This window comes from Crocodylus porosus, unplaced genomic scaffold (assembly GCF_001723895.1).
Source record: "Crocodylus porosus isolate Cpor-Errol unplaced genomic scaffold, CroPor_comp1, whole genome shotgun sequence".
Classification (NCBI taxonomy): Eukaryota; Metazoa; Chordata; order Crocodylia; family Crocodylidae; genus Crocodylus; species Crocodylus porosus.
The window spans coordinates 129,178,838-129,202,017 of record NW_017728886.1 but is presented as its reverse complement, the minus strand read 5'-3'; the positions used below and the strand labels follow the sequence as shown (position 1 = coordinate 129,202,017).

At 41.1% G+C, this 23,180-nt stretch overlaps 1 protein-coding gene across 1 annotated transcript in view; it reads left to right on the top strand.

Annotated features, from left to right (window-relative positions):
- MARCH11 (membrane associated ring-CH-type finger 11) overlaps positions 1 to 22,646 on the top strand; it is a 45,693-nt gene extending 23,047 nt beyond the window's left edge. The window contains exons 2-3 of the mRNA XM_019541851.1: positions 12,103 to 12,295; positions 22,061 to 22,646. Coding sequence (XP_019397396.1) covers positions 12,103 to 12,295; positions 22,061 to 22,383 — 516 coding nt within the window. The 3' untranslated portion in view covers positions 22,384 to 22,646. The remainder of the gene's footprint in view (positions 1 to 12,102; positions 12,296 to 22,060) is intronic.
- Positions 22,647 to 23,180: the final 534 nt, after the last annotated feature.

The following is a 23,180-nucleotide window of genomic DNA, read 5'->3' as shown; positions in this document are numbered from 1 at the left end:
GGGGACTCTGCTGCCCAGGTCGAATATGACCCGTCCACCACCACCCTCTGAGTATGACCCTTCAGCCAATCTGCAATCCATCTGACTGTGTAGGTATCAATGCCACAGTCGCCTAGTTTTTTAATGAGGATGGGGTGGGAGATGGTGTCAAAGGCCTTGCTGAAGTCTGTGGCGGAATGCCGGGCTTGTGATTCCGGCACCGCTTGGGGAGCCGTGGGCTTTGCGGAGCGGGCAAGCGCGCGGCTTATGGGGTGGAATTGGAGGTAGCTTTATAACCGCCTTCGAGGTTCGCCGAGCTGGCGCAAGTAGACGACTTAAAGTAAGTTGTTAGTGTTCTGTAATAAGTCTATAGGATGTCTGTTGGTTCACGGGGTTCCGGAGCTAGCCCTTGCTTTCCACCACTGGAACTAGTCCAATGATAGGTGCGGCTGCCGGCTCCTTAAAACTGTAACACGGTGAGTCGTTGTTGATTGTCGGGTTTTCGAGGCCTTGGTTTTCGCTGGGATACACCCAGGTGGGGAGGCTGAGAACTGGCTGCAGGGTGATCAGGCCTACAGGGTTGTCCAGTCATCGTCTCTGCTGTTTCCTGCTTCTTTGCCTCTTTATAGATGTTGGTTGGACTGCCTGTATGACACTAACTATGATATAAGCTAAGCATACAGGGATAGGATAGCTTCTTTTACATAGTAGTTACTAGGTAGATTTTCTACATAAGTTTTGTTTCTGCAGAAATGACACTTACAGATAAGAAAAGAAACTTATAAAATGTGCATGTGTAGCTTGATACAAGCATAGAAAACTACAAAGCTTTCATTTTGATTAACAGCCAAGACTACAAGGTCACATAAATGTGAGAATGCTGCGCGGCAGTTATACAGAAATGAAATAACATTTTTACGAAGTCCAGAAAGACTACGTCCATGGCGACACCTGCATCCAATGCTGTTGTGACCTGATCATAAAAGGCAATCAGGTTGGTCTGACATGACCTGCCCCTAATGAAACTGTGCTGGTTGCCCTTGAGCATCATCCCTGAAGCTGGCCCATCGCAGATGTGCTCCTTGATGATCTTCTCAAAGACTTTCCCTAGGATTGAGGTAAGACTGATGGGCCTATAGTTGCCCGGGTCCTCCCTCCTCCCTTTTTTAAAGATGGGGTCCATATTGGCTATCTTCCAATCATCTGGCACCTGGCCCGAGTACCACGAGTGCTTGTAAAGCCATGCCAAGGGCCCTGCAATAACCCCAGGGGTAGAGAGCATCTGGACCCACTGATTTGAACAAGTCCAGTCCCTCCAGAAGCTGTCAAACCTGGTCTTCCCCAAGCTGAGGTCTGGAGGCTTTCCCCCCGAGTCCATCTTGCATCATGGTGGGGAAGTCCCGGACCCTGCACAAGAAAACAGAGGTGAAGAATTGGTTAAAGAGTTCCGCTTTCTCCTCTGGCGCAACCACCAGATTGCCAGAATATCTTGCAGGGGCCCCACATTTCCCGGTGCTTTCTTCATTCTCTCTATATATTTGAAAAAGGACTTTTTATTATCTTTCATCTTGGACACTAGTCCTAGCTCTATGTCCACCTTAGCTTTCCTGACAGCCCCCCTACAGGCCCGAGCAGAGGAGGTATACTCCTCTTTGGTGATAGCACCCCCCTTCCAACAGGTGTACACTGCCTTTTTGGCAATCAAGCAGTCCTGGATGCCCTTGGTGAGCCAGGGGGGCTTTTGGGCACTCTTGTCTCCCTTGCTTCTTGTTGGGATGGTCACCCCTTGGGCTCTGAGTATCATCTCCTTAAGGAACGACCACTCATCTTGGGCACTGAGTTCCCCTGCTCTCAAGAACCCCAGTGCCTCTCCTACTAATCTCAACTCGTTGAAGTTGGCCTTCTTGAAGTCTAGGGCTACCGCCTTGCTGCAGGCCCATGACACCCTGTGCTGGATGGTGAATTCCAGCAAGCGATGATCGCTATCGCCCAGGTGTTCAAGAACCTGGAGGCCCCTTACCAGGTCATCACCTGTGGCCAGGACCAGGTCCAACAGGGCATTTCCTCTGGTGGAACTGTGCACCTTCTGAATTAAGTGCAGGGTCCTGTATCTCATCCAGGAACCTCCTGGAACAGTCCTACCTGGTTGACTGTTCCTCCCAGCAGATGTCCAGGTAATTTAAATCACCCATGACAACTACAACCCTTGCCTTAAGTGCCTCTGCAAGCTGGCTCAAAAATTCCCAGTCCAGCTCTTCCCCTTGGTTGGGGGGGGGTCTGTAGTAGACCCCCACCATTAAATCCCTCTCCCCACGAGGATTGGTCCTGGATGACTGGAAAAGGCAAACATAGTGCCCATATTTAAGAAAGTGAAAAAAGAGGATTCAGGGCACTGCAAACCAGTCAGCCTCACCTCAGTCCCTGGAAAAATCTTGGAGCCAATCCTCAAGGAATTAATTTCTAAGTGCCTGGAGGGGAAGAAGGTGATTAGGAACAGTCACCATGGATTCAGCAGGGGCAAGTCATGCCTGACCAACTTGATTAACTTCTATGATGAGATGACTGGCTCTGTGGATACAGGGAGGGTGATGGATTTGGTATACCTTTATTTTAGCAAGGCTTTTGATATGGTCTCCCACAACATTCTCACAGGCAAGTTAAGGAAGTTCAGGCTGGGTGGGTGGACTGTAAGGTGGATAGAAAAACTGGCTGAAGCATCAGGCTCAGACAGTAATAATCTAGTTGGCAGTTGGTATCAAGTGGAGTGCCTCACAGGTCAGATCTGAGGCCAGTTGTGTTCAATATCTTCATTAATGATCTGGAAGATGGGATAGCTTGCACCCTCAGTAAGTTTGTGGATGACACCAAGCTGTGGGGAGTAGTAGATATGCTGGAGGATAGGGCTAGGATTCAGAGAGACCTAGACAAATTGGAGGTTTGGGCCAAAAGCAATCTCATGAGCTTCAACAAGGACAAGTGCGAAGTCCTGCACTTGGAACAGAAGAATCCCATGCACCTGTACAGGTTAGAAGCTGACTGGCTGGGCAGCAGCTCTGCAGAAAAGGACCTGGGGGTCACAGAGGATAGTAAACTGAATATGAGCCAGCAGTGTGCCCTTGTTGCCAGGAAGGCTGACAGCATACTGGGCTGCATTGGTAGGAGTGTTCCCCTCTATTTAGCACTGCTGAGGCCACATGTGGAGTACTGTGTTCAGTTTTGTCCCCCCTCCCCCACTACAGAGAGGATGTGGACAAATTGGAGAAAGTCCAGTGGGGGGCTTATTTAGTTTGTGGAAGATAAGACTGAGATGAGACTTAATAGCAGCCTTCAGTTACCTGAAGTGTGGTTCGAAAGAGGATAGAGCTCCATCAGTGGTGGCAGATGACAGAACAAGGAGCAATGGTCTCAAGTTGCAGTAAGGGAAGTGTATGTTAGAAATGAGGAAAAATTTTCTCACTAGGAGGGTAGTAAAACAGGTGGAATATCTATCCTTGGAGGTTTTTAAGACCCAGCTAGACAAAGCCTTGGCTGGGATGATCTAGTTTGGGACAATCCTGCTTTGAGCATGGGGTTGGACTAGATGTGACATCCTGAGCTCCCTTCCAACCCTAATTTTCTATGATTCTGTGTTGGGTCTTGTGGGGGCAAGTTCTCCTAGGGAAATAAAGATTATGTTATGTGAAGAGACAACCCACTACAGGGGCATGTTAGGATTGCCAACCCCCACCCCTCCCCTTTTTTTTTTACTGATACTCTGCAAGCTTTTTGCTGATAGCCAAACTTTTTTACTGACATCTCTTTTAACTAATATATGTTTTTTTCATAACATAAATATAACTCCTCTGCCAGGCACCAGTTAGAAGAACTGGGTTCAAATGTAAGGGTTTAATATCAGCCATTGTAAAAAGAAAAAAAAAAAGCAGTTTGTCAGTAAAAAGCTTGTAGTAAAAAAAAAAAAAATCCTGGGTTTACAATCTGCTTGACTGCAATGATGGTTTTACACTGTTCTTTGCCCTCCCTGCCAGGGCCCCCTTACTTTTGCTTGCAATTTGATGCCCTCAACTATACCTTTTACTTTGCTACCCCTCTTTGTCTACCTTCCTGCCTTACCCCCACTGGCCCTGTTCCCCCATATCCCAGGACAGAACCCCAAGGATCCCAAACATGCATTATTGCTGGTGCAGGGAATAAGTGGTGCTCCCATGGCTGGAAGCACTAGTCATTTCATTAAGGCTCCTAGCTGCCTTGAAGACTCCAGTGCTGGTCAGATGTTAGGAACCAGTCACAAAGTTATTACATATTTTTTTTGTAATAACTTTGTGGCTTATTCCCTGTTTTATCACACCATTAATTGAATGAATTTTTGGCTGGGTTACTACTTAAAATGTGATTAACTGGTTAATCATATCTTAAATGTAATATCTGCCAGGGCCCAGAACTTCAATCAAACTGTGTTTTTACTGTTGGCTAAAGTTTTTAATGGACTTTAGTGACAGCTATCTTTAGCCTAATTTTAAACAGGCAGTCACTAAATTTACTGACACTTGGTAACCCTGAGGCAGTGGTGACTTCTGGCTGTCACTGTGCCTCTACTGTGATTGTGAAACTGCAGTGGCAGATGTTAATTTTGTTTTCTGCTCCTACATTGGCACCTGGGACTGCTGCCCTTATTGCCTAGCCTTAGTTATGCTATTGCCTTTGTGAAACCCAGTAGTTAGTCTATAAAGTACCACTTTGCCTTGCTTTCTGCGTGATATATTAAATATGTTGATGATACCAAACTCAGTGGTAAATGGTCTGAAATAAACAGGATGATTCATCCTGGGATGGGATGGCTCTGAATTAGAGTCAACTCAGTGCTGTGCCTCTAAGGCATATTTAAAGCATTGGCAGATAAGGTTCTTTGGGTAAATGTGATATCTTTTATTAGACCAACTGAATGGTTGGAAACATTGTTCTTTACAAGTTCAGGCACAAATACCCTTCTTCCTTCTATATTGCAAGGGTGTTGGTTGTCACTGAGTTAGTCTAAGGTCATAGGTAGTAGACAAGGTGTGGAAGAAATCAAACTTCGCATTGTGGTTGAATCAGAACTGACAGAGCCAGCTTTTCTTTATTTAGGACAATACTGTGATCACAGGGAGGATTCCATACAGCGAGGGGAATCATCCACTTGTCTGTTTCAAAGGATTTCTCGAACTCTATAAGTTTACAAGCATGTTTATACTTAAGACAGAGAGAAAAAAATATGACCTTGGACAGTAAATCACTAAACATGCACAGTAAATCTTACATGCACAGACATACAGGCAATTTACTTAAAGAAGAATGAAACATTGTGCTTATAGAAATAGTTATCAGTTTCTGGTTTCTTAGAGAGAAAAATAAAATTAACATCCATAAACAGGGTAATATATCAAGACAAAGCAAGGCATTCCTTATCTCAGAAGATTTAACTGAAATAAGCAGTATCAGCACCTCTGGTCTCTGTCTGTTTCCTTAGTCAAGTTAGGAGCTGAGTTAAATTTATTACCACAAAGGTTATTTGGGTAAATGTGATATCTTTTATTAGACCAACTGAATAGTTGGAAAAAATAGTTCTTTACAGGCTTTTGGGCACTGTGACAGGTCCCAGGCCTAAGGAGTCTGTTGGTGTTTCCATGCTGTCCTGGGTAGAATAGAAGGTTATTTGGGTAAATGTGATATCTTTTATTAGACCAACTGAATAGTTGGAAAAAATAGTTCTTTACAGGCTTTTGGGCACTGTGACAGGGGGCAGGCTCTCAGGTCTAGCTCTCATGCTGGCCTGCCCACCTGTCTCTATGGGGCAGTCCACCCAGTCTCGCCTGCCATGATTTTTCTGCTCCATAAACTGTTGGTATAATGTGGGAGACTGACCATTACTGCCCCGATAGCAGGCGGCACAATCTGCGGCTCCAAACCTACTCTGCACTGCTGCCCATGCCTTGCAGATGGCATCCAGATTAGTATTACTCCCTGGTCTGAGATCAGAGCAAACCCAGTCTAAAGTTGGGCTTCACCCACTCATGCATTCACACTGCTCCCCTCTCACAGGAGGCCTCTTACACTCTGCCTCCCTCTCACTTGGGCCTCTGGCATATCACCCATTGCATGGCCACCCTCAACTGCCCTTGCTCCTCCTTGAGCAGCCCCTCTTGGGCCATCGGGCTTCACTACTCACATATTGGCCTAGCCACACAGTCCTTCAGTTCCCATGAGTTCCCCTACTCTATGTAGTCTGGCCTTGTGCCAAACCCTGGGCTAATTCTGCCCCAAGCCCCTTGCTGGGCAATTCTACACTATGCCCCACCCTGAGGTCTCTGCATTATGCTTGCAACCAACTTCTCACGGGGCTGGCCCTTGCACTGGCCTTCAGGCTTAATCCCATTTGGGCCTACTCAGCATGCCCCTGGGACTGTCCTTCAGGGCTACTCTGACTTCAGCCCAACTGTGTGGGGCCTCCCAATGCTCTACTCACTACCCACTCTGGGGTCTCTGGGATCTTCATCCCTGCTGGGCTCAGGCATCTACATGTGGGCATACTTGGCCCCCACTACTCCCCCAGCTCTCAAAATTTCCCACCAGATAGTGGGGCTCAGGGTTAAGGGCCCCTACTCAACTTTCACCAGGGAGGTTAGTGGCCTGGCAGCTTCCCCAGCAGAGTGCAGTTTTAGGTCATGCTCAGGACCAAAAGCCTCACCTCTAGATGTTCTATGCCACTCAGTCAGACAATGTATCTCTCTCAGCTGGCAGCAGCAAACTGCAGCCTTTATATGCCTAGTGTTCCAAAAATGGCTGCTCTCATCAGGCACCTGGTAGCTGCCTGCATCTGCCCTTAAAGTGGCAGGCACCCAAAGGTGCATTGCCACAGGCACAAACACCTTTCTTCCTGTATTTAAACCATTACTATTTGTACCTGCACATTGGTTCAACTTCAGTTCTAAACACTCAAGCTTTTCTGTTTCTAAAATAAAGTACATTTTTAAGCATTTCATTAGTTTTTAGATGTTTTGGACTCAGATCCTCAGCTGCAATAAATCAGTTAAAGTGAATTCAGTGTAACCATGCTGATTTACACTGGCTGAAGATGTGACCCATTGTTTTTAAAGTTCAATTCAGACAATCCAACATTAACTAAGCCAAAAGGTAGATAGAGAGATTATGAATCATATTTCATTTGACACATTTCCTTCCATTTTATCATATGTTGCTTGTCTAAAAAGAGAACTGGTTATATGAATTTGTAGACAGCTACTTAAATAACACAAGGTGTAGGCAAGGGGCTTTTCTTATCTCATTTTTGGGCCATAAGAAAAACTGCTATGCTTCTGATTAAGAACTAGCAAACTGCCCTTCAAGAGTGATGCATGGTGATGGGAAGTGGGGGTGGGGAGGGTGGCAGGCAGGGATGGACTGTGGGGGGAAGCTTGCTAACCCTAACACTAACCCTGCCCCCCACACGCCACCACCGCCTCTCAGAAGTGTGTTGGGGGGAAGCTTGCCCCGCCATCCCCTCCATTCCCCTTTGCTAGCACCCTGTGCTGCCACTGCCTCCAAGGAGCAGGGCCAGGGAAGGGGGAAGGGCGGAGGCCAGAGCTGCTCACATCCATCCCTGTCATCATGGTGGCACTCCAACACCTCCAGGGAGGTGGGGCCTGGGGGGCAATGCCAGCAGCACTGGTATCACCCCTCCCCCCCATCCCCTCTGTCTCTGCCATCATGGCAGCGGTTCACCATGCTGCCTCCTGTCCATAATGCTCTTGGAGCACTCTGATTGGTTGTTTTAGTAACCAATCAGAATGCTCCAAGAACGTTATGGACAGACAGACAGATGGACTAAGCCCTTTATTATATTAACATACAAGAAAATCCACAGTTTTTATTGAAGAGTGGTTTTCATACTGTATTATACTCCAAGTATAGCCTCTGTTTTCATGCCTTGCTTTTTAGGTTATTATTGTACCATGGATCTTGCAAAATGAAGACATTTACAGGCTTTAGTCATAACAAACTTGAAAATATACTAATCAAGAGGCTCTATTCATTCAAAAATTGGCAGGTTTACTCAGAGTAACCATTTTTGAAAAGGTGTATTTCTCTTTATACATATCTATTTTAGGTGCAGCTACAGTTAAGTTAACCTCATTTATTAAACAATTAGCCCTTCTGAGTAGAAGGCTTCTTTCAATTTATAAAAAGTGAACTTTTTAAAAGCTCAAAAGTACTGCAGTACTTCTGCTTTTGAAAGTTATTTTGGAAAAATAATCTGACAAAGCACTTAAAACAGAAGAGGAACAATGCATCTGAGCTCAGGGTTAGAGCCAGGATATGTAACTGATGTGCAGAAAGTTTCCAGTACATTGTATGCCAGTGAGAGTTCCCTTAGTGTGGGTAAGAGAACAAAACCAAACCAAATCAAACCAACACACAAGACAAAAAAACAACAGTCAAGTAGGTCCTCAAAAGCTAAAGCTCAAGGGGTAAATGTGATTATTTTCCAAGGAAAAGCAGGAAGAATATTTTAGTATGGTGTCCATGCAGAGTACTCTTACAGTGTCTTCTAATGAAGATAATATTTAGTCCCCATTGCCTTTTATCTCTTGTAGTTGTTTATACCTGCTAAAAGTAGCGCAGCATGGGTATTAAATCAGAGGTTGCATTTACAATATTTTTTCTATAAGGAACATGCCTACAATGGATATTTTAGTCACCATTGCTACTTTGAGTAAGTAGCTGCATGGATGCAAGCTGGTAGCGTAGACTATGGTCTGATTCATAATCAATCTTTCAAGCCACTACACATGATTTAGGCAAGCTTTAGGTGTCTAATGTTCAAAAAGCAATTCAGAGTGACTCCACCTAAACCTTACCAAAACTGTGGAGATACCTAGATTCACTTATTGCATGCATTTTGCAAAGATCATTAGCAATAAACTAGGGGTATTATGAAGACTTTTGAAGTAATCCAGATTATCTACTTAAGCAGCTAACTACTGCTAAAATTTGGCTGTGATCCAAATCACATGTGAAGAGGTTGCTGACTGGTTATGCAGAGATAAGGCATACCTATTTTTGTTTGATACCGAGAGCATGAATATAGCTCATTACAAAACGATGACAGCACTGGTCTTGGTGGTGTCTACATTTTGTGTAATAGACTAATTGTTAAGAGCAGTTACCCAGAAAGTGAGAGATCTTGGTTTAAGGCTCTCTTCAATTTGAATGAACAACCCCAAATTCCCACATATCAGAAGAATGCCCTAATGGACTCTGAGCTGGTTTAGGTTGGGTCTTTTTCTTCTTCCTTTCTGTAGAATCTGCACCACCATGCAGCCAAGAGCACATCATTTTTGGGGCCAGAAAGAGAAAGCAAGCAAGAGGGAGTATGACTATATAGCCTCTGAAAAGAATGTGGAGTCCCTCATTCTGGTTCCTGCCCTTAGGGTCACTCCTGTCTTTTAACCTATGGCTTTCTCATCTGAAAAACATAAATAGTCTTGTCAGGTGGGACCAGAGCCCAGAATACCCTCCCTTGCAGAAAAGTGTTGTCCACACTAGGCTACAGAGACATGCTCCCTAATGCTTGCTCCCTGAATTGTTCATGCATTTTACATTGCACAGTCATTGTTTAAAAAACCAGAAATAACCCTGAGATGGCTAAATTGAGGCATCTACAAAGTTATTTTGATGTGGTGCCATGTGAATAGGTCTAACTATGGATTACAATTTACCCTATAAATTCCATCTGCCAGTTTATAATATGGAAAGGGTTGGTGTTATTTAAAGATATAAAGATAGGAAATAATATTCTTACCTAGCAATGACTTAAAGCACTTAACAGATAGGAATAATGAGATTATGGCTATCAATATATAAATTTAAAGACTTTTGTCTTGATGGGAGATGTTAACCTTTCCTATGGTATTTCTGCAAATCTCTTCCTCCATTGCATAAACTACATGTTCATTGCGTAAACTACATATTCTGAAAATAATTTCTAACCTGATTTTTAACTTGCAAAGCACTTTGCTGAAATGATGATGATACTAATTAAGTATGCAGTTAGCAGATGACAATAAAAATTAGAGGTAATGGAAGAGAGACTTCATATTGACATCCAAAAAGGAGTTATGAAATAAATGACCAAATTAAGTAAAGAAATGTCCTTGTTAGAAATACAGTGATTTAAATTAGAATTACAATTTTTTCTTAACAGCTAGATTTATTCAGTTTTTAATGTTAAATAATTCAGTTTGTAAAATATTTAGTGCAACTTCTTAACATTGAAACTCATTAAAATGTTATTACTTTGTTCACTAGCCTCATTCACACTGATGAATTTGACTTACAATTAGTTCTTTTAATGTTAAAAGATTAAGTGATTGGAACAGCATGCAATGTGGTGTGGAGTAAAGTGCTATAAAAACCAGGTCATAACACCTGACACTGGTGTTAGAAAAGTCAGCTCCCTCTCCTCACTATCACCTTAAATTGTATGTAATTGCTACAAATCTGGTGCTACAGGGCCCTTGTAATGCCATCCAGTTCCTTTTCACTGTTCATGCTCTGGGGAATAACAGTGCCTGCAGCTAAAATATCGACTCAGGTATCTAGAGTAAGGAAACATCCATTGTCTTAAAAGATAAGAGCCTGGGACTCAATGAGCAGCTAACAACTGCCCTGGTTGACAGCAGGGTGGTGAGCAAAAGTTGTTCCAACATAGCCCTGCTTCCCATGCAGCTGCTTGGCCTGCTGTGGTTCCCCCATGGTTGCTTAGACCATGGTCACTTACCCTGCCACTTCCAACATTACCCTGCCACAACTGCTGCTGCTTTCACCACCTGTTACACCAACACTGTCAGAGGCATCACAGCTGCTGGCCTGCCTCTTGCTTCTTGGTGATATCTACTGCATTTTTCTTATGGAAAAAGTTGTACTCCTCAGGTACCCTGGAAATGATGATTACCAGTTATCAAGTGATAGTGACAAATCACAGTTTATTTATGCTGTCCTCCCACTGAAGTCATCATAATTCCAAATGAGACCCATAGGTGAGATTCTTTAGTAATTTAGGACTCCTTATTCCCAGTGAAATATTTGCACTGACTTCCCTTTCTGGAATGGAAAACTTCATTTAAAAATAATTACAATGCGTAAATAATTCCTTTCCTTTGAAGTTAAAATAATGAAAACCAAAACACGATCATCTTACCATAAATTCATTATATAAAGGACCTTTGCCTTGCCAAAATTGCACTATTAAAGGTTTGCTGTTTATTTATCAATTTATAACAAAATGCTTTTTTTAAACCCATCTCATATTTTCAAAACAGTTATTTCATGGAAGTACATTTTTATTATATTGAAGTGCTTTGATTTCAGGCATTTAGAACATACTTATTTTGTTTCTGCCTCCCTTTGATAATGTGAGAAAATAGGAAAAGATTTATCTGCCCAGTTACACTGTGTGGCTGTAGTTGAGAAGTATGAAAATGATTTTTGCTATTGAATATATTACTTCATAGAACCCAAATGGAGTTCTATAGATTTGAAAACCTGACAAACTCAAATCACATGTATATGTACAACATGATAGAAGGAAAATGTATTCCTTCACAATATTGTACTTATGACTGAATTTCACTTACTTTATCCTCTTTTAATGAATCCTTTTACTATAATGTTTATTTTGAGCTATTTTTGCATTGTATTTAGGTGTGCCTGAGAAGCTTTTCTGTACGCACAGTGTTAAGCTGCACCCTCTTTCGTTTCTTCCACTTTTTTTTTACACCCTGTTCATTATCCTACTGATATGAATAGCAAACTTTATTTCTTGATACTAAGTATTTTTTCCATGTATTAAAAATAAGATTAAAATAATACACCCCAAATAGACCTCAAGATGGTGATATGGACAATCATTTTGCAAAAAACCTAAACCAGTCTTTCATATTAGTCTGCCCTTTTTTCTTGATAAGGGTTAGCATAAAGCACATTTGCAAAAATCTATGAAGGCATGCATAAATGTTAAAATGGTTTTTGATTTCATGTCTGATTGCAAAAAGTAACACTTTATCTTATGCTACTTTGTTTCTCTTTTAGTGGCAAAGCATTACTATAACACTGGTTGAGAAAGTGCAGATGATTGCTGTAATCCTAGGATCTTTGTTCTTAGTAGCAAGTGTGACTTGGCTTCTATGGTCAGCCTCCAGCCCCTATGCAGTATGGCAAAGAAAGGACATCCTTTTTCAGATCTGCTATGGAATGTATGGTTTTATGGATCTAGTGTGCATAGGTAAGCTAAACATTTTAAACAACACAAGAGTGGTGTAAGAGTATCATTATGTATTCTCAAACAGGTAACACTTCCTTAGATCTTCACTTCGCTGATATATTCTCAGCTGACAACTTTAGCAAATAATGGATGGATAACATCAAAAAAAACTCTAGGAGAGAAGGAAAACAGACTTACCCTCACTGATTTCTCAAAGAATTTCCTCTACATTTTGACTAATTGTGTACAAGAAGAAGGATGTTTTATGATAACTTTAATTGGACCAACTGTAAGCTGAAAGGCTTCATGTGCTTTTCTCAGGTCCCTGGAGAAGGGCACTTCATGTCTGAAAGCTGGTCCAACAGCTCTTCCAATTATACAATTGGTTCAATAAAAGATAACACAAGAAACCTTTTACTCCCATACACATCTTGGATCATCGTGGGTACAACAATACTCCAACCTTGACTGATTTTGAAATTTAAAAGAATAGTAAAGCTCAAGAGGCTTGATAGATGAATGATGAAGATTTGATTTAAAAGACAAATAAAGGTTATTTTAGTTTGGCATGTACTCTCAAATAGTATATTGATGCTAATCTGATTTAGATATATTTATCAACAATAGAATAAAATGTATTGTGAAGCTATTTAAGTCATATTTGGTATTTCTTACAAAACAATGTTTAAATTTAAAACTTTCAAACACCTTTGCACTGACTGTTAAAATATTAATACCAAAAGAAATAGAATGATGTTAATAACTCATTGTAAATACTTAGGCTATATTATTAGACATATAGTGCTCAAAATATTGTATCTGACATAATTAAATCCTCATCATCCCAGATTCTAAAAAGAAAAAAGTGATCTTATTCCATTTTAAGGGGTACTGAAAGACTGAAGAGTGGCTTGTACAAAGTCACTCAGTAAAACCATAGCAGAGTGATTTCATGACTCCTTGTTTTTTTCTGTAACCATGAAACCAGTTTCATAGTTTCGTAGTTTCTAGGGTCGGAAGGGACCTGAGCAGATCATCTAGTTCAACCCCCGCCATGGCAGGAAATAATACTGGGGTCAAACAACCCCAGCAAGATGTTCATCTAACCTCCTCTTAAAACACCCCAGGGTAGGAGCCAGCACCACTTCTCTTGGAAGTTGGTTCCAGATCCTAGCTGCCCTGACCGTGAAGTAGCATCTCCTGATATCTAACCTAAACCTGCCCTCTGCCAGTTTGTGACCGTTATTCCTGGTCACTCCTGGCAGTGCATGGGGGAATAGTGATTCCCCCAATGCCTGCTGATCCCCCCTGACTAATTTATAACAGGCCACAAGGTCCCCCCTCAGCCTTCTCTTGTGGAGGCTGAACAGGTTCAGGTCCCATAGCCTCTCCTCATAGGGCCTGTCCTGCTGCCCCCGATCATGCGAATGGCCCTCCTCTGGACCCTCTCCATGTTGTCCATATCCCTCTTGAAGTGCGGTGCCCAGAACTGGACGCAGTACTCCAGCTGTGGCCTGACCAGTGCCGCATAGAGGGGGAGGATCACCTCCTTGGACCTGCTTGAGGTGCATCTGTGGATGCATGACAAGGTACGGTTGGCCTTCCTAACTGCCTCCCCACGCTGCTGACCCATGTTCATCTTGGAGTCAATGATGACTCCAAGATCCTTTTCTGCCTCCTTGCTGACAAGAGGGGAGTTCCCCAACTGGTAGGTATGGTGCCGGTAGGTATTGTCTTTATTAACCATATCAGAATTCAGTTTATAACTAGGAATGGACTATTTTATTTAATTTTTCTTGATTTATTGAAAATGCAGTTTTGTTCTTTCCAAATTATTTGTGAATTCAGGTAGAATTCGCTAAATATTTTCAATGAGTTTATTTACTGAATTAGCTGAAAATTATTGGGTTGGATTCATAATCCTGGGGGGAGGTGGGGAGGATAGTTGACCCCTTTTCTTAAAAACCCAGTAGTTAGGGTTTTTACCCAGGACATGAGACCAAGAATCAACTCCCCACTATGCCTGAGTAGACTTGAATCCACATTTCACAACATTTCCCAGCACAGCCTGACCTACTGTGCACTCAGGTATCTGTGGGCAGCATCTTCTCCTGTTAATGCTGTTCTACTTGGTATGCATTACTTATATAACCATTGGAGCCTAGGGGTTCTACTTCTCAGATGAGGGCCCTTACCATCAAACTATACTGTTGTTCTCTTTTACCTATTTTGTCTCAATGAATGTTTAAATATAACAATATTAACAGAAGAGATTAAGAGTACTCCATTCCAGGATATCTTATAGAATAGCGGTCAGGGCATTCCCCTAGAGGTAGGATATGTGAATTCAAATCCTCTCTCTTGTAGTGAAGGGAATTCTACAACATCTTATGTCAGTTTCCAAAGTGCTGTATTATTGGGTGAAAAGGGCTACAGCTGGAAATCCTCCTACTTGCTCATTTCCTGAATACAGCTTAAGTCTAGCTTTTCATTTTTATTGTTTTGCTTTTGAAAAAAATGCATAAAATGAACTATATTTTCATATGAGTCGAACTAAAACTTAAATTTGATATTTAACCTATTACATTTTTTTCAGTTTTTTATTACAGCAAGAAACATGTTTAACAAATTATTTTTTGGTTTGCATTGAACCAAAGGTATTTTTTCTCTGTCGTTCAGTTTGGAAGCTGAACTGAAAGATCAACTATTTGCACAGGCCTATACAGAACACAGTTATTTGAAACTATATTTATTAATTTGATTTTATTTATTAGCTTGATTTTTATTTTAAAAACTCCAATTTTTTCTTAGCTGTTCAAAAGGTATTGTTAGTATCTGTAGAGGTATAAGCTATATAAGTGACTTTCTCTATAGAACTAAAACTTCAAATAGAATTAGGTCCTAGATTTACTAAGGGGAACATTTGCCTCAGAGAAATGACTCCTGAAAGTTATAAAGTCATGACTGGAATGTTCAATGTGAATTTTCACAACCAGATTTAAGACAATATATAGTTGACCTACTTGGAACCTTGCCAATGGCCTCAGATAATTAATAAGTTCATTTAACTAGAGCCTTTCAATTAATCCTACAATAATGTGTTTTCACCATTTGAGAAATGTAAATGTCTGCAACTTTTGAATTATGTTCTTATTTTTTAAAGTTTTAAATGTAGTTTGGCCAGTGAGAGATGTGCAGTTAAATATATATATTGTATATGAAATGACGTGTCCTCACACTTGAAAATGTACTTGTAAGATATACATTTTTCCCAATAAGTCTGAGTTTATATAATATACCATCTTAAGCTCTGTCAAGTAGGATAAATTAGAAAGATTCTCATGATATTAACTTGATAGCCTTGTGGTTAATTTGTACAAAAACATTTTTTCCCCCAAATTTTACAGCTCACCTGTATTCCAGTTATAATCCATCACACAACTTTTGTGTAACTTTCTGTCCAGTACCATTTGCAGCCTGGCTCATTTTACAAAAATATTACCCATTGAAAGAAAAACAAAAATACTGGTTAGGTATAAATCCCCCCCGCAATACTTATTTATTTATGAGTTAGTATTCGGCTGGCAGCAATAGACAGCTATGGATTCTAGCACATGGGATATATTTAGGTTTATTGTTTCCTTCATCCAACTCTGATCTTCCCCAGAATTCTTGTTTCCTCCTGACATTATTCCCCTTCTTGTCACTTCAGTATCAGTATCACCATCAATTTGACAATTCTCTGGCAGCATCAGTCAGTGCAGTTGTACCTCTGAACTTGGAAGGAAGCTGTTCTCTAAAATCCTTGCATACTTTGGAATTTGTCCTGTAAGAAATTTCATTCAGCATTCAAATGGAGTGGCTATGGAACCATAACCAATTACATCCTCAGAGCTGTGCACACTGATACTGCCAGATATTATAACCTCTTCTGTTGGGATTAACTAAGGTAGAGAAGTCATGGAAATGACAGGAAAAGCATGAGAAGCAAACAGGTATATGATCATAGAACCTTTTGTGAACTGTATTAAGCAGTTTGGATGTGTGCAATTCCCTCAACCAAAGACCAATACGTATAAAGAACTATTTTCCTTTAACTGTAACCTCAGTTTCTCTTTTTCTATCCATCATGCTTTCTTTTTTCTCTTCATGTTAAACAACTTTAACTCAAGTCTAACTAAACATTTTTTGATAATAACTATATTGTTAAAGTTGGATATAAGTGGTTATGTGCACATTTTTGGCAATTTTTGGCACCATATACAAAATACAGATAAAGGGTTGTTTTTTTCCCTTTTGCCATGTTCCCTAGCTTCAGTTAGGAAAGCAAAATACTTTTTATTTCATAGGAAAGATTACTTAGCTAAAAACGTTGATACCCACAGAGCTCTTTTGAAAGAAGCCCAAAACGATTAAGACTGTACCTCTAAAGTTCATGATTCCAGAAAACTACTGTTGATGCCTATAATGCTTTATCTTAGGCTGAAAGGAACTGAACTTCAGTAACTCTCTTTGGGGTCTTCCGGATTGATGCCAGCAAGATTCTCTGGAGCTAGTTTTTTTTACTTCAGAACTGTGTGGATATGTCCTTAGTACTGTGGGAACAATGATTTTTGGTGGAAGCCAGCATTATCAAATTCATGTAGTTTGTTGTTCTTGTTCAGTGACATGGATGTCTTAAAAAAACAGAACAGCAAGTTCCTTATCATTGTTCCACACTTCCATTTAATTGTACCTAGCTTGAGAGCTGGAATATTTTTGGAACTTCCAGTGTCAGCTTGAAGAGCTCAGCTTATCCAGATCCTCCTTCATGTGTACCACTCCATGTAACTTCTAATCCAGTTGTCACCTTTCAAATCTGTAATCTTGTCAAGGGTGACAACAAAACACCAAAGTAACCTCCTTTGCCTACACAGTGCCCTGAAGAGATGGTAGAATAAGTTTATAGAGCTGTCTAGACTCTGCCTGGAGGAGGAAATGAGGTGAAAAAAACGAAAAGCTTCCTACCTCAGTGTCCTGTTCCTCATCTAGTGTTATCAAACCTCAGAGAGAGTGATCTTGGTTTTCTCAGCAGGGTCATGACTGATTTGGTCCTAAAAGCTCCTAGATCTACTCAGACAACATCATTTTTTCTTTTCAAGAGTTTAGATTTTTCTAAAATTGGTAATTGACCTAGTTCTTTCATTTTACAACATAGTTCTAGATTTATGGGAGGTAGTTTTTGGTTTATCAGATGAGATCCAGGTAGGTGTAGAGAAGCCTTCAAATAGGAAATTCTATGTCCAATTTATTTTAATTGTATGGTTTCTGATGTCTATATTATCCCTAGTAACTGCAAAGGCTTACATCATTGCTGCTTTTAGTTACTACATCCCACAGATATAGTAAATAAAAAGTGTTGGTCCATCCTTTAGCAAAATAATTTTTATCAGGTATAATGATCATGGACCCCCCACTATCTAGAAGCCTACTGATCTTGAGGATTTTGTTATTTGATTTGATGTTATGCACTCATAGAAGTGTCCTGATGATTCTTGCTATCATTGTCATGTTTCTTTAAAGGCCTCATCTCTGATTGTAATTCGGGCAGTTCATACCACTATTTGTTTTCCTGAACTCCCGCCACCTAAAATTGAAGATTAGAGGAAATTAGAAAGAGAGGAAAGAAGTAGATTATACATTTGAACATTTATTAACACTTAGAATTAACCAATATAGAATTCAGGGATAATCGAGGTCTCTGTAGAAAGTTAAACCATCTCAGATCAAAACTTGTCCAAATGGATACAACTGTGAAATCATTTATTCTGAGTTAACTGATATTCCTTTGCCTTATTAGCTCAGATTCCACCAAATTTAGGAGGATAACAGTTTCAATATTCTGTGTTCATAGTGGGCTGTTATCTGAAATCTATGCAGTTGAAGTTCAGCTTACACATTTACAAATAACTTTCTCTTGAAATAGCATTAATGGTAGAGCCTGCTTTTGAAAATCCAATCACTGTCAATTATCAGGACTCCTCAGCTGTCCTGCTCAAGGAAACAAATACTAGCTAGCCTCTTCCTGTAGGGTCCTATGAATAGCGCTAGGATGTTATTAGGAAAGTGTCTTTTTATTTTCACATGTTTTCACTCTACACCTTGACCCTTCCCCTGCCCACTCCTGCCACTTAGGATCTGAACTGCAAACTAGAGCTTCTAGAGACCAAAAGGAATCAAAAGATGTTTAGAGAAAACTAAATGTTTGCATTCTCTATAGAATGTAATAATCAAGTTAATAGCATGTGCCTTCAAAAGGCAACTGTTGTTCAGAAATGTTAACCTGACCTCCAGGCAAAACACACAACTCCCACAATGAGACTCCCTGGTGGCAGAGAACAATGACTCCTAACACATTTCTCTCCTGAGTCTGACAGACCCTAAGAGTTTGTACCTCATTAAGAGGATGACTGAAAAAGCCCATGAACCTCCCATGCCAGGATTTTCCATCTGGCCCTCTTACTACTTTTAATGCTGGGTATTCTACCATCTGTTCATTTGTAATTTTGATAATTGCCTGTACAGTTACAGTGTTAGGATTTTACTGCTGGGGAAGGACCAGAATGCAAGTTAGCTTTTCTGTTATGAAATGAAATTCATAATGATTGCATGCTATCTAACGCTTTGGGCAAGCAATAAATGTAGTGATTCCGGCTGTCTTACAAATCAGTCAGTTGCATTTTCTTTCAGTCTGTTCATGCCTTGGATCACCTGTTGATCAAAAGGATTCACCCATGAGCTAATCCAACCATGGTGGTCCTCTGTCATTGTTCTTAAAAGATAATTTTTTCACATGAATAAGAGTAGAAAAGGCTCCAAGAACCTCTCTAATTAAAATGTCCAGAGCATCACTGTGTTGAAAACTGATGGTGGGGGGTGCTTTAACTAAAGCTAATCAGACAGGATTTAGTTAAAACATCTCTGCCACCATTTTTCAGTGTGGGGACACTGATACACATGATACTGGAGACTGCTGGAGCATGGTAATTACTATGCTCAGGCAGACTCAATGAATTGAGTCTGTTTCGATGTGCTATAATTACAGTGTTGAAGCAGACTTGCTGCATGTGCCCTCTAACTCTTAGTAAAGCCCTGATCTTGATAATACTTACATATGCTTACATTTTGACACATGAATATGTGGAGTCCTGGAGAAGGGAGTACTGCATTCAAACAGAGTTTATAGTATATGGCTAATAAGTACAGACAGTCAAAAAGCCCAAGGCTGAATCAATTCAATCTTCACAGGTTAGTTTAGGTTGTGTAGATTGAATTGATAAGCAAGTGAACAGACATTCACTTTTGATTCTGGAAATGCAGCCACATGCCTGCAGATCCCCAGGTAGGAAGCCGGGAGGGAGGGAGAAGGGAGGGTGCTAAAGCATGCAGAGGTGGATTAAGGTGTACTGGAGCCCTGGGCAAACACAACATTTGAGACCCCTTCCCCTCATGGGAACTGGGCTGCAGAGGGGGGAAGTAGGGCCCCTTCCCCTCCTACAGCTGGCAGAGGGGCTGGGTGGACCCCACTGGGCTGGGGGGGGCATGTGCCTGCCTCTTCTCCCTACTTCCTGTCTCTGCTATGGCCGAACATACATACACACATGCACACACACAGGCATGCACACACACAGGTGCACGTACTCTACTCTCACTCACTGCATACGAACACAGACATAAACACACTCTCCCTGTCATGAAGACACAGACAGATGCATGCACATGCACGCACACACACACACACACTCTTACCCCTCACAGGATCTCCCCCTCCCCCACTTCTGATCACATGGAGGCAGCCCTCCCCCACCCCTTTACCATGAGCCACTTGCAGCTCAGTTTAGCTCCCTGCCCAACCCCTATTACACTTACCTGCAGGGAGCTTCTTCCTGGCTGTCCCATACAATCATGCAGATGCAGAGGGTAGGCTGGGCTGGGCTGGGGCCAGGCCCGGAGCACCGCACTGTGTTTCTGTGGCTGGGTGGTGGCACTGGGAGGGGTGGCTGTGGAGGGTCTAAGATGAATTTTGGGGGGCTATAGCCTCCAAGACCCTCCCAGCGCTCCTGCCCGCAGTACAGCATTCCTGGTGTGGCTGGGCCTCCCCCTAGTCCCCCCCCCCACCAGGAGGGGTGCGGCTTGGCTCGGTCCTGACCATCCCTCCTTGCCAGGTGGGGCACAGCTCTCCTGGCCCAGTTTGGAGCCCACCCCCCCAGGCGCAGCACAACCCAGCGCTTCCCCACTCCCCTACTCCTCTTCCAGGCATGGCATGGATCTCCCGGCCTGGACCCAGCCCCAGTCCCATCCCCAAACCCACCCTCATTGGTGGAGGGACCCCAACCTCCAGCTTTTCAGGGAAGCAAATGCAAAAGCCAAGGTTTTAAATTTGACACCTGCTGGGAAACAAAAATGGGCACTCAGTTCAAGACTGCGGCTTTCATTTCCCTGATGATGAAGATCCCAGGGCCCTGAAATGACCCCTATGCTTGTACCCAGCTGGCCCATTCATTATTCTGCCTATGACAGCACACTTCCCTGCTTGGCTTGAGCAGATAGCTTGATTCTGGAGGGGATCTGGAACAATAGTTCAATAAACTGATTTAACCCAAATCAGTTAAGGCTGATACTACCATCCATCGAGGTTTATCTTAAACTGCTTTCAGCCATTTTGAAAACAATTTGTGTGCACTGAATTTCTGTTGTATTACAAATTTGAACCAGTTTCCAATCACTTATACCAGTTTATGTGTAATATTTGTCTGTAGGCCATGTGTAAATATTTTCTGGATGGAAGCTCAAGAGTAGATCACTCCACGGTGGACCATATTTCCCTTGAGGGATATTTTAAAATGGGTCCCCTGATTTTGGCAGATCTCAAAAATGAATTCCTGTTTTCTGACCTTCTGGTATTTGAAAAGAAAGAATAAAGTTCATGACTTCAGTGTCTGCTCATGAAATAATAGTCAAGATTTAAATAATCATGCCAGTCTTTGAACTTAATAATATATTCAACTAACAGGGAAGTTCACTCTTATTTGCTGTAAAGTTGTGCCAATTTAAGTACGAATGTGAGCAATCATAAATCTGTTTAGAGTAATGTAAATAAGCAATTTTAAAAACAATTTAAGCTTGTCCACATGAAGGGCTTAACTCAATGTATTTGAAAACAACAAGGCTTGATTTGCCTTAACATATAGTAAGACCAGTACAAATCCTGAACATAAAAGCACTTATGTTAAACTTAAAACTGATTAAACAAAAGTTAAACCACTGTAAATTATGAACCTGCCAATGAGCCAGTCAGATTAATTTTCATCAGCTGAATTAAGTTGTCATAATTTTCTAATACATACAAGACTTGAGATAGCACAATTGTTATTGTTGAGCTCCCATTCAGACAGTTTCTGTCATAATGATAAGGGCTAATAACTTTCATTTAAAAGTTTAGGTTTTGATTGAATTGCTGGTAAATAGAGGTAAAATTGTGATGGAGACACCAAGTAGCTCCAAAGTCTACCTCAAATAGTATAGAGATAAATTTTGATCAGTTAATTATCTTTATATATGAATGTGCAGTTACTAGTATTATTAATGTTAAAAATTCATAGTGATCTTCAGCTTAATTTGTTAGGTGGCTACCAGGTGCAGTGGGATAAACCTGGTGGTTGAAACTTCCACTATCTTTCTTCATATACTTTTAAAATAGGGTCTCATAATATTTTGTAGTAACACTAATTCTTTCTTTCATTTCAGGACTAATCGTACATGAAGGTGCATCTGTTTACAGAGTGTTTAAGCGCTGGAGGGCTGTTAACTTGCACTGGGATGTGTTAAATTATGATAAAGCTACAGACATAGAAGAGAGCAACCGAGGAGAGTCTTCAGCAGGAAGGACATTGTGGTTACCATTAACAGCATTTAGAAACAGAAATTTAGTCCATCCAACACAGTTAACTTCTCCAAGATTTCAGTGTGGCTATGTATTGTTACACCTTTTCAATCGTATGAGACCTCACGAGGATTCCTCAGAAGATAACAGGTCTGGAGAGGTTGTGATGAGAGTGACCTCAGTGTAAAAGATTTATGCTCACTGTGCCACACAAAAAAGGATGTGTTCTGGACTCTACAGTACTCTTGAATGTTGTTGCAATGAATGGAGAAAACATAGCACTAGCAAAAATATATACAACTTTTTAAAAAATTTAATGAGTTTTATATGATCAGTTGAATTGCAAATACATCTTTCTGAAAAAAAATTCTCTTGCTTTTTATATAGTCTGGTTTCATAAAGCTTTTTGTTATATTGTATTTGAAGTTTATAAAAATATCCTTTAACTCATCACTGTGAATGATAAGGAAACTAATTCCCTAACTTTAAAAAAATCTTATAAATGTATTTTTTCAAATGATGTAATTTTTTAGATATGTAAAATGAGTAAAATAGATGACCAGGGTGCCCACAACTAACCAGGAGTGCCTCATTTAATGTGCTAATCAATTAGGGTGCCTAGACATGTTCAGAGAGGCTGCTTCAATATGCTGTAATTATATCACATTGGAACAGACTCCAGTGTCATGTGTATCAGTATCCCCACACTGAAAAATGGCAGTGGGGGAACTTTAACTAAAGTTCATTTGCTAAGCTTTAGTTAAAGCACCCCCGCTGCCATTTTTCAGTGCAAGGATGCTGCTACATGTGATGCTCCAGGCACTTTAATTAGAGCGGCTCTTGGAGCCACTGTAATTAAAGCAGCGCCTCCCGGAGCACGTTGTATAAATGGCCTTAGAGTTTATTAATTAACAGTATTTAGACACTAAATTCTGCTCATTATGAAGAAAGTTTCATTCATGGAAATTCATAAAGGAAATCCCT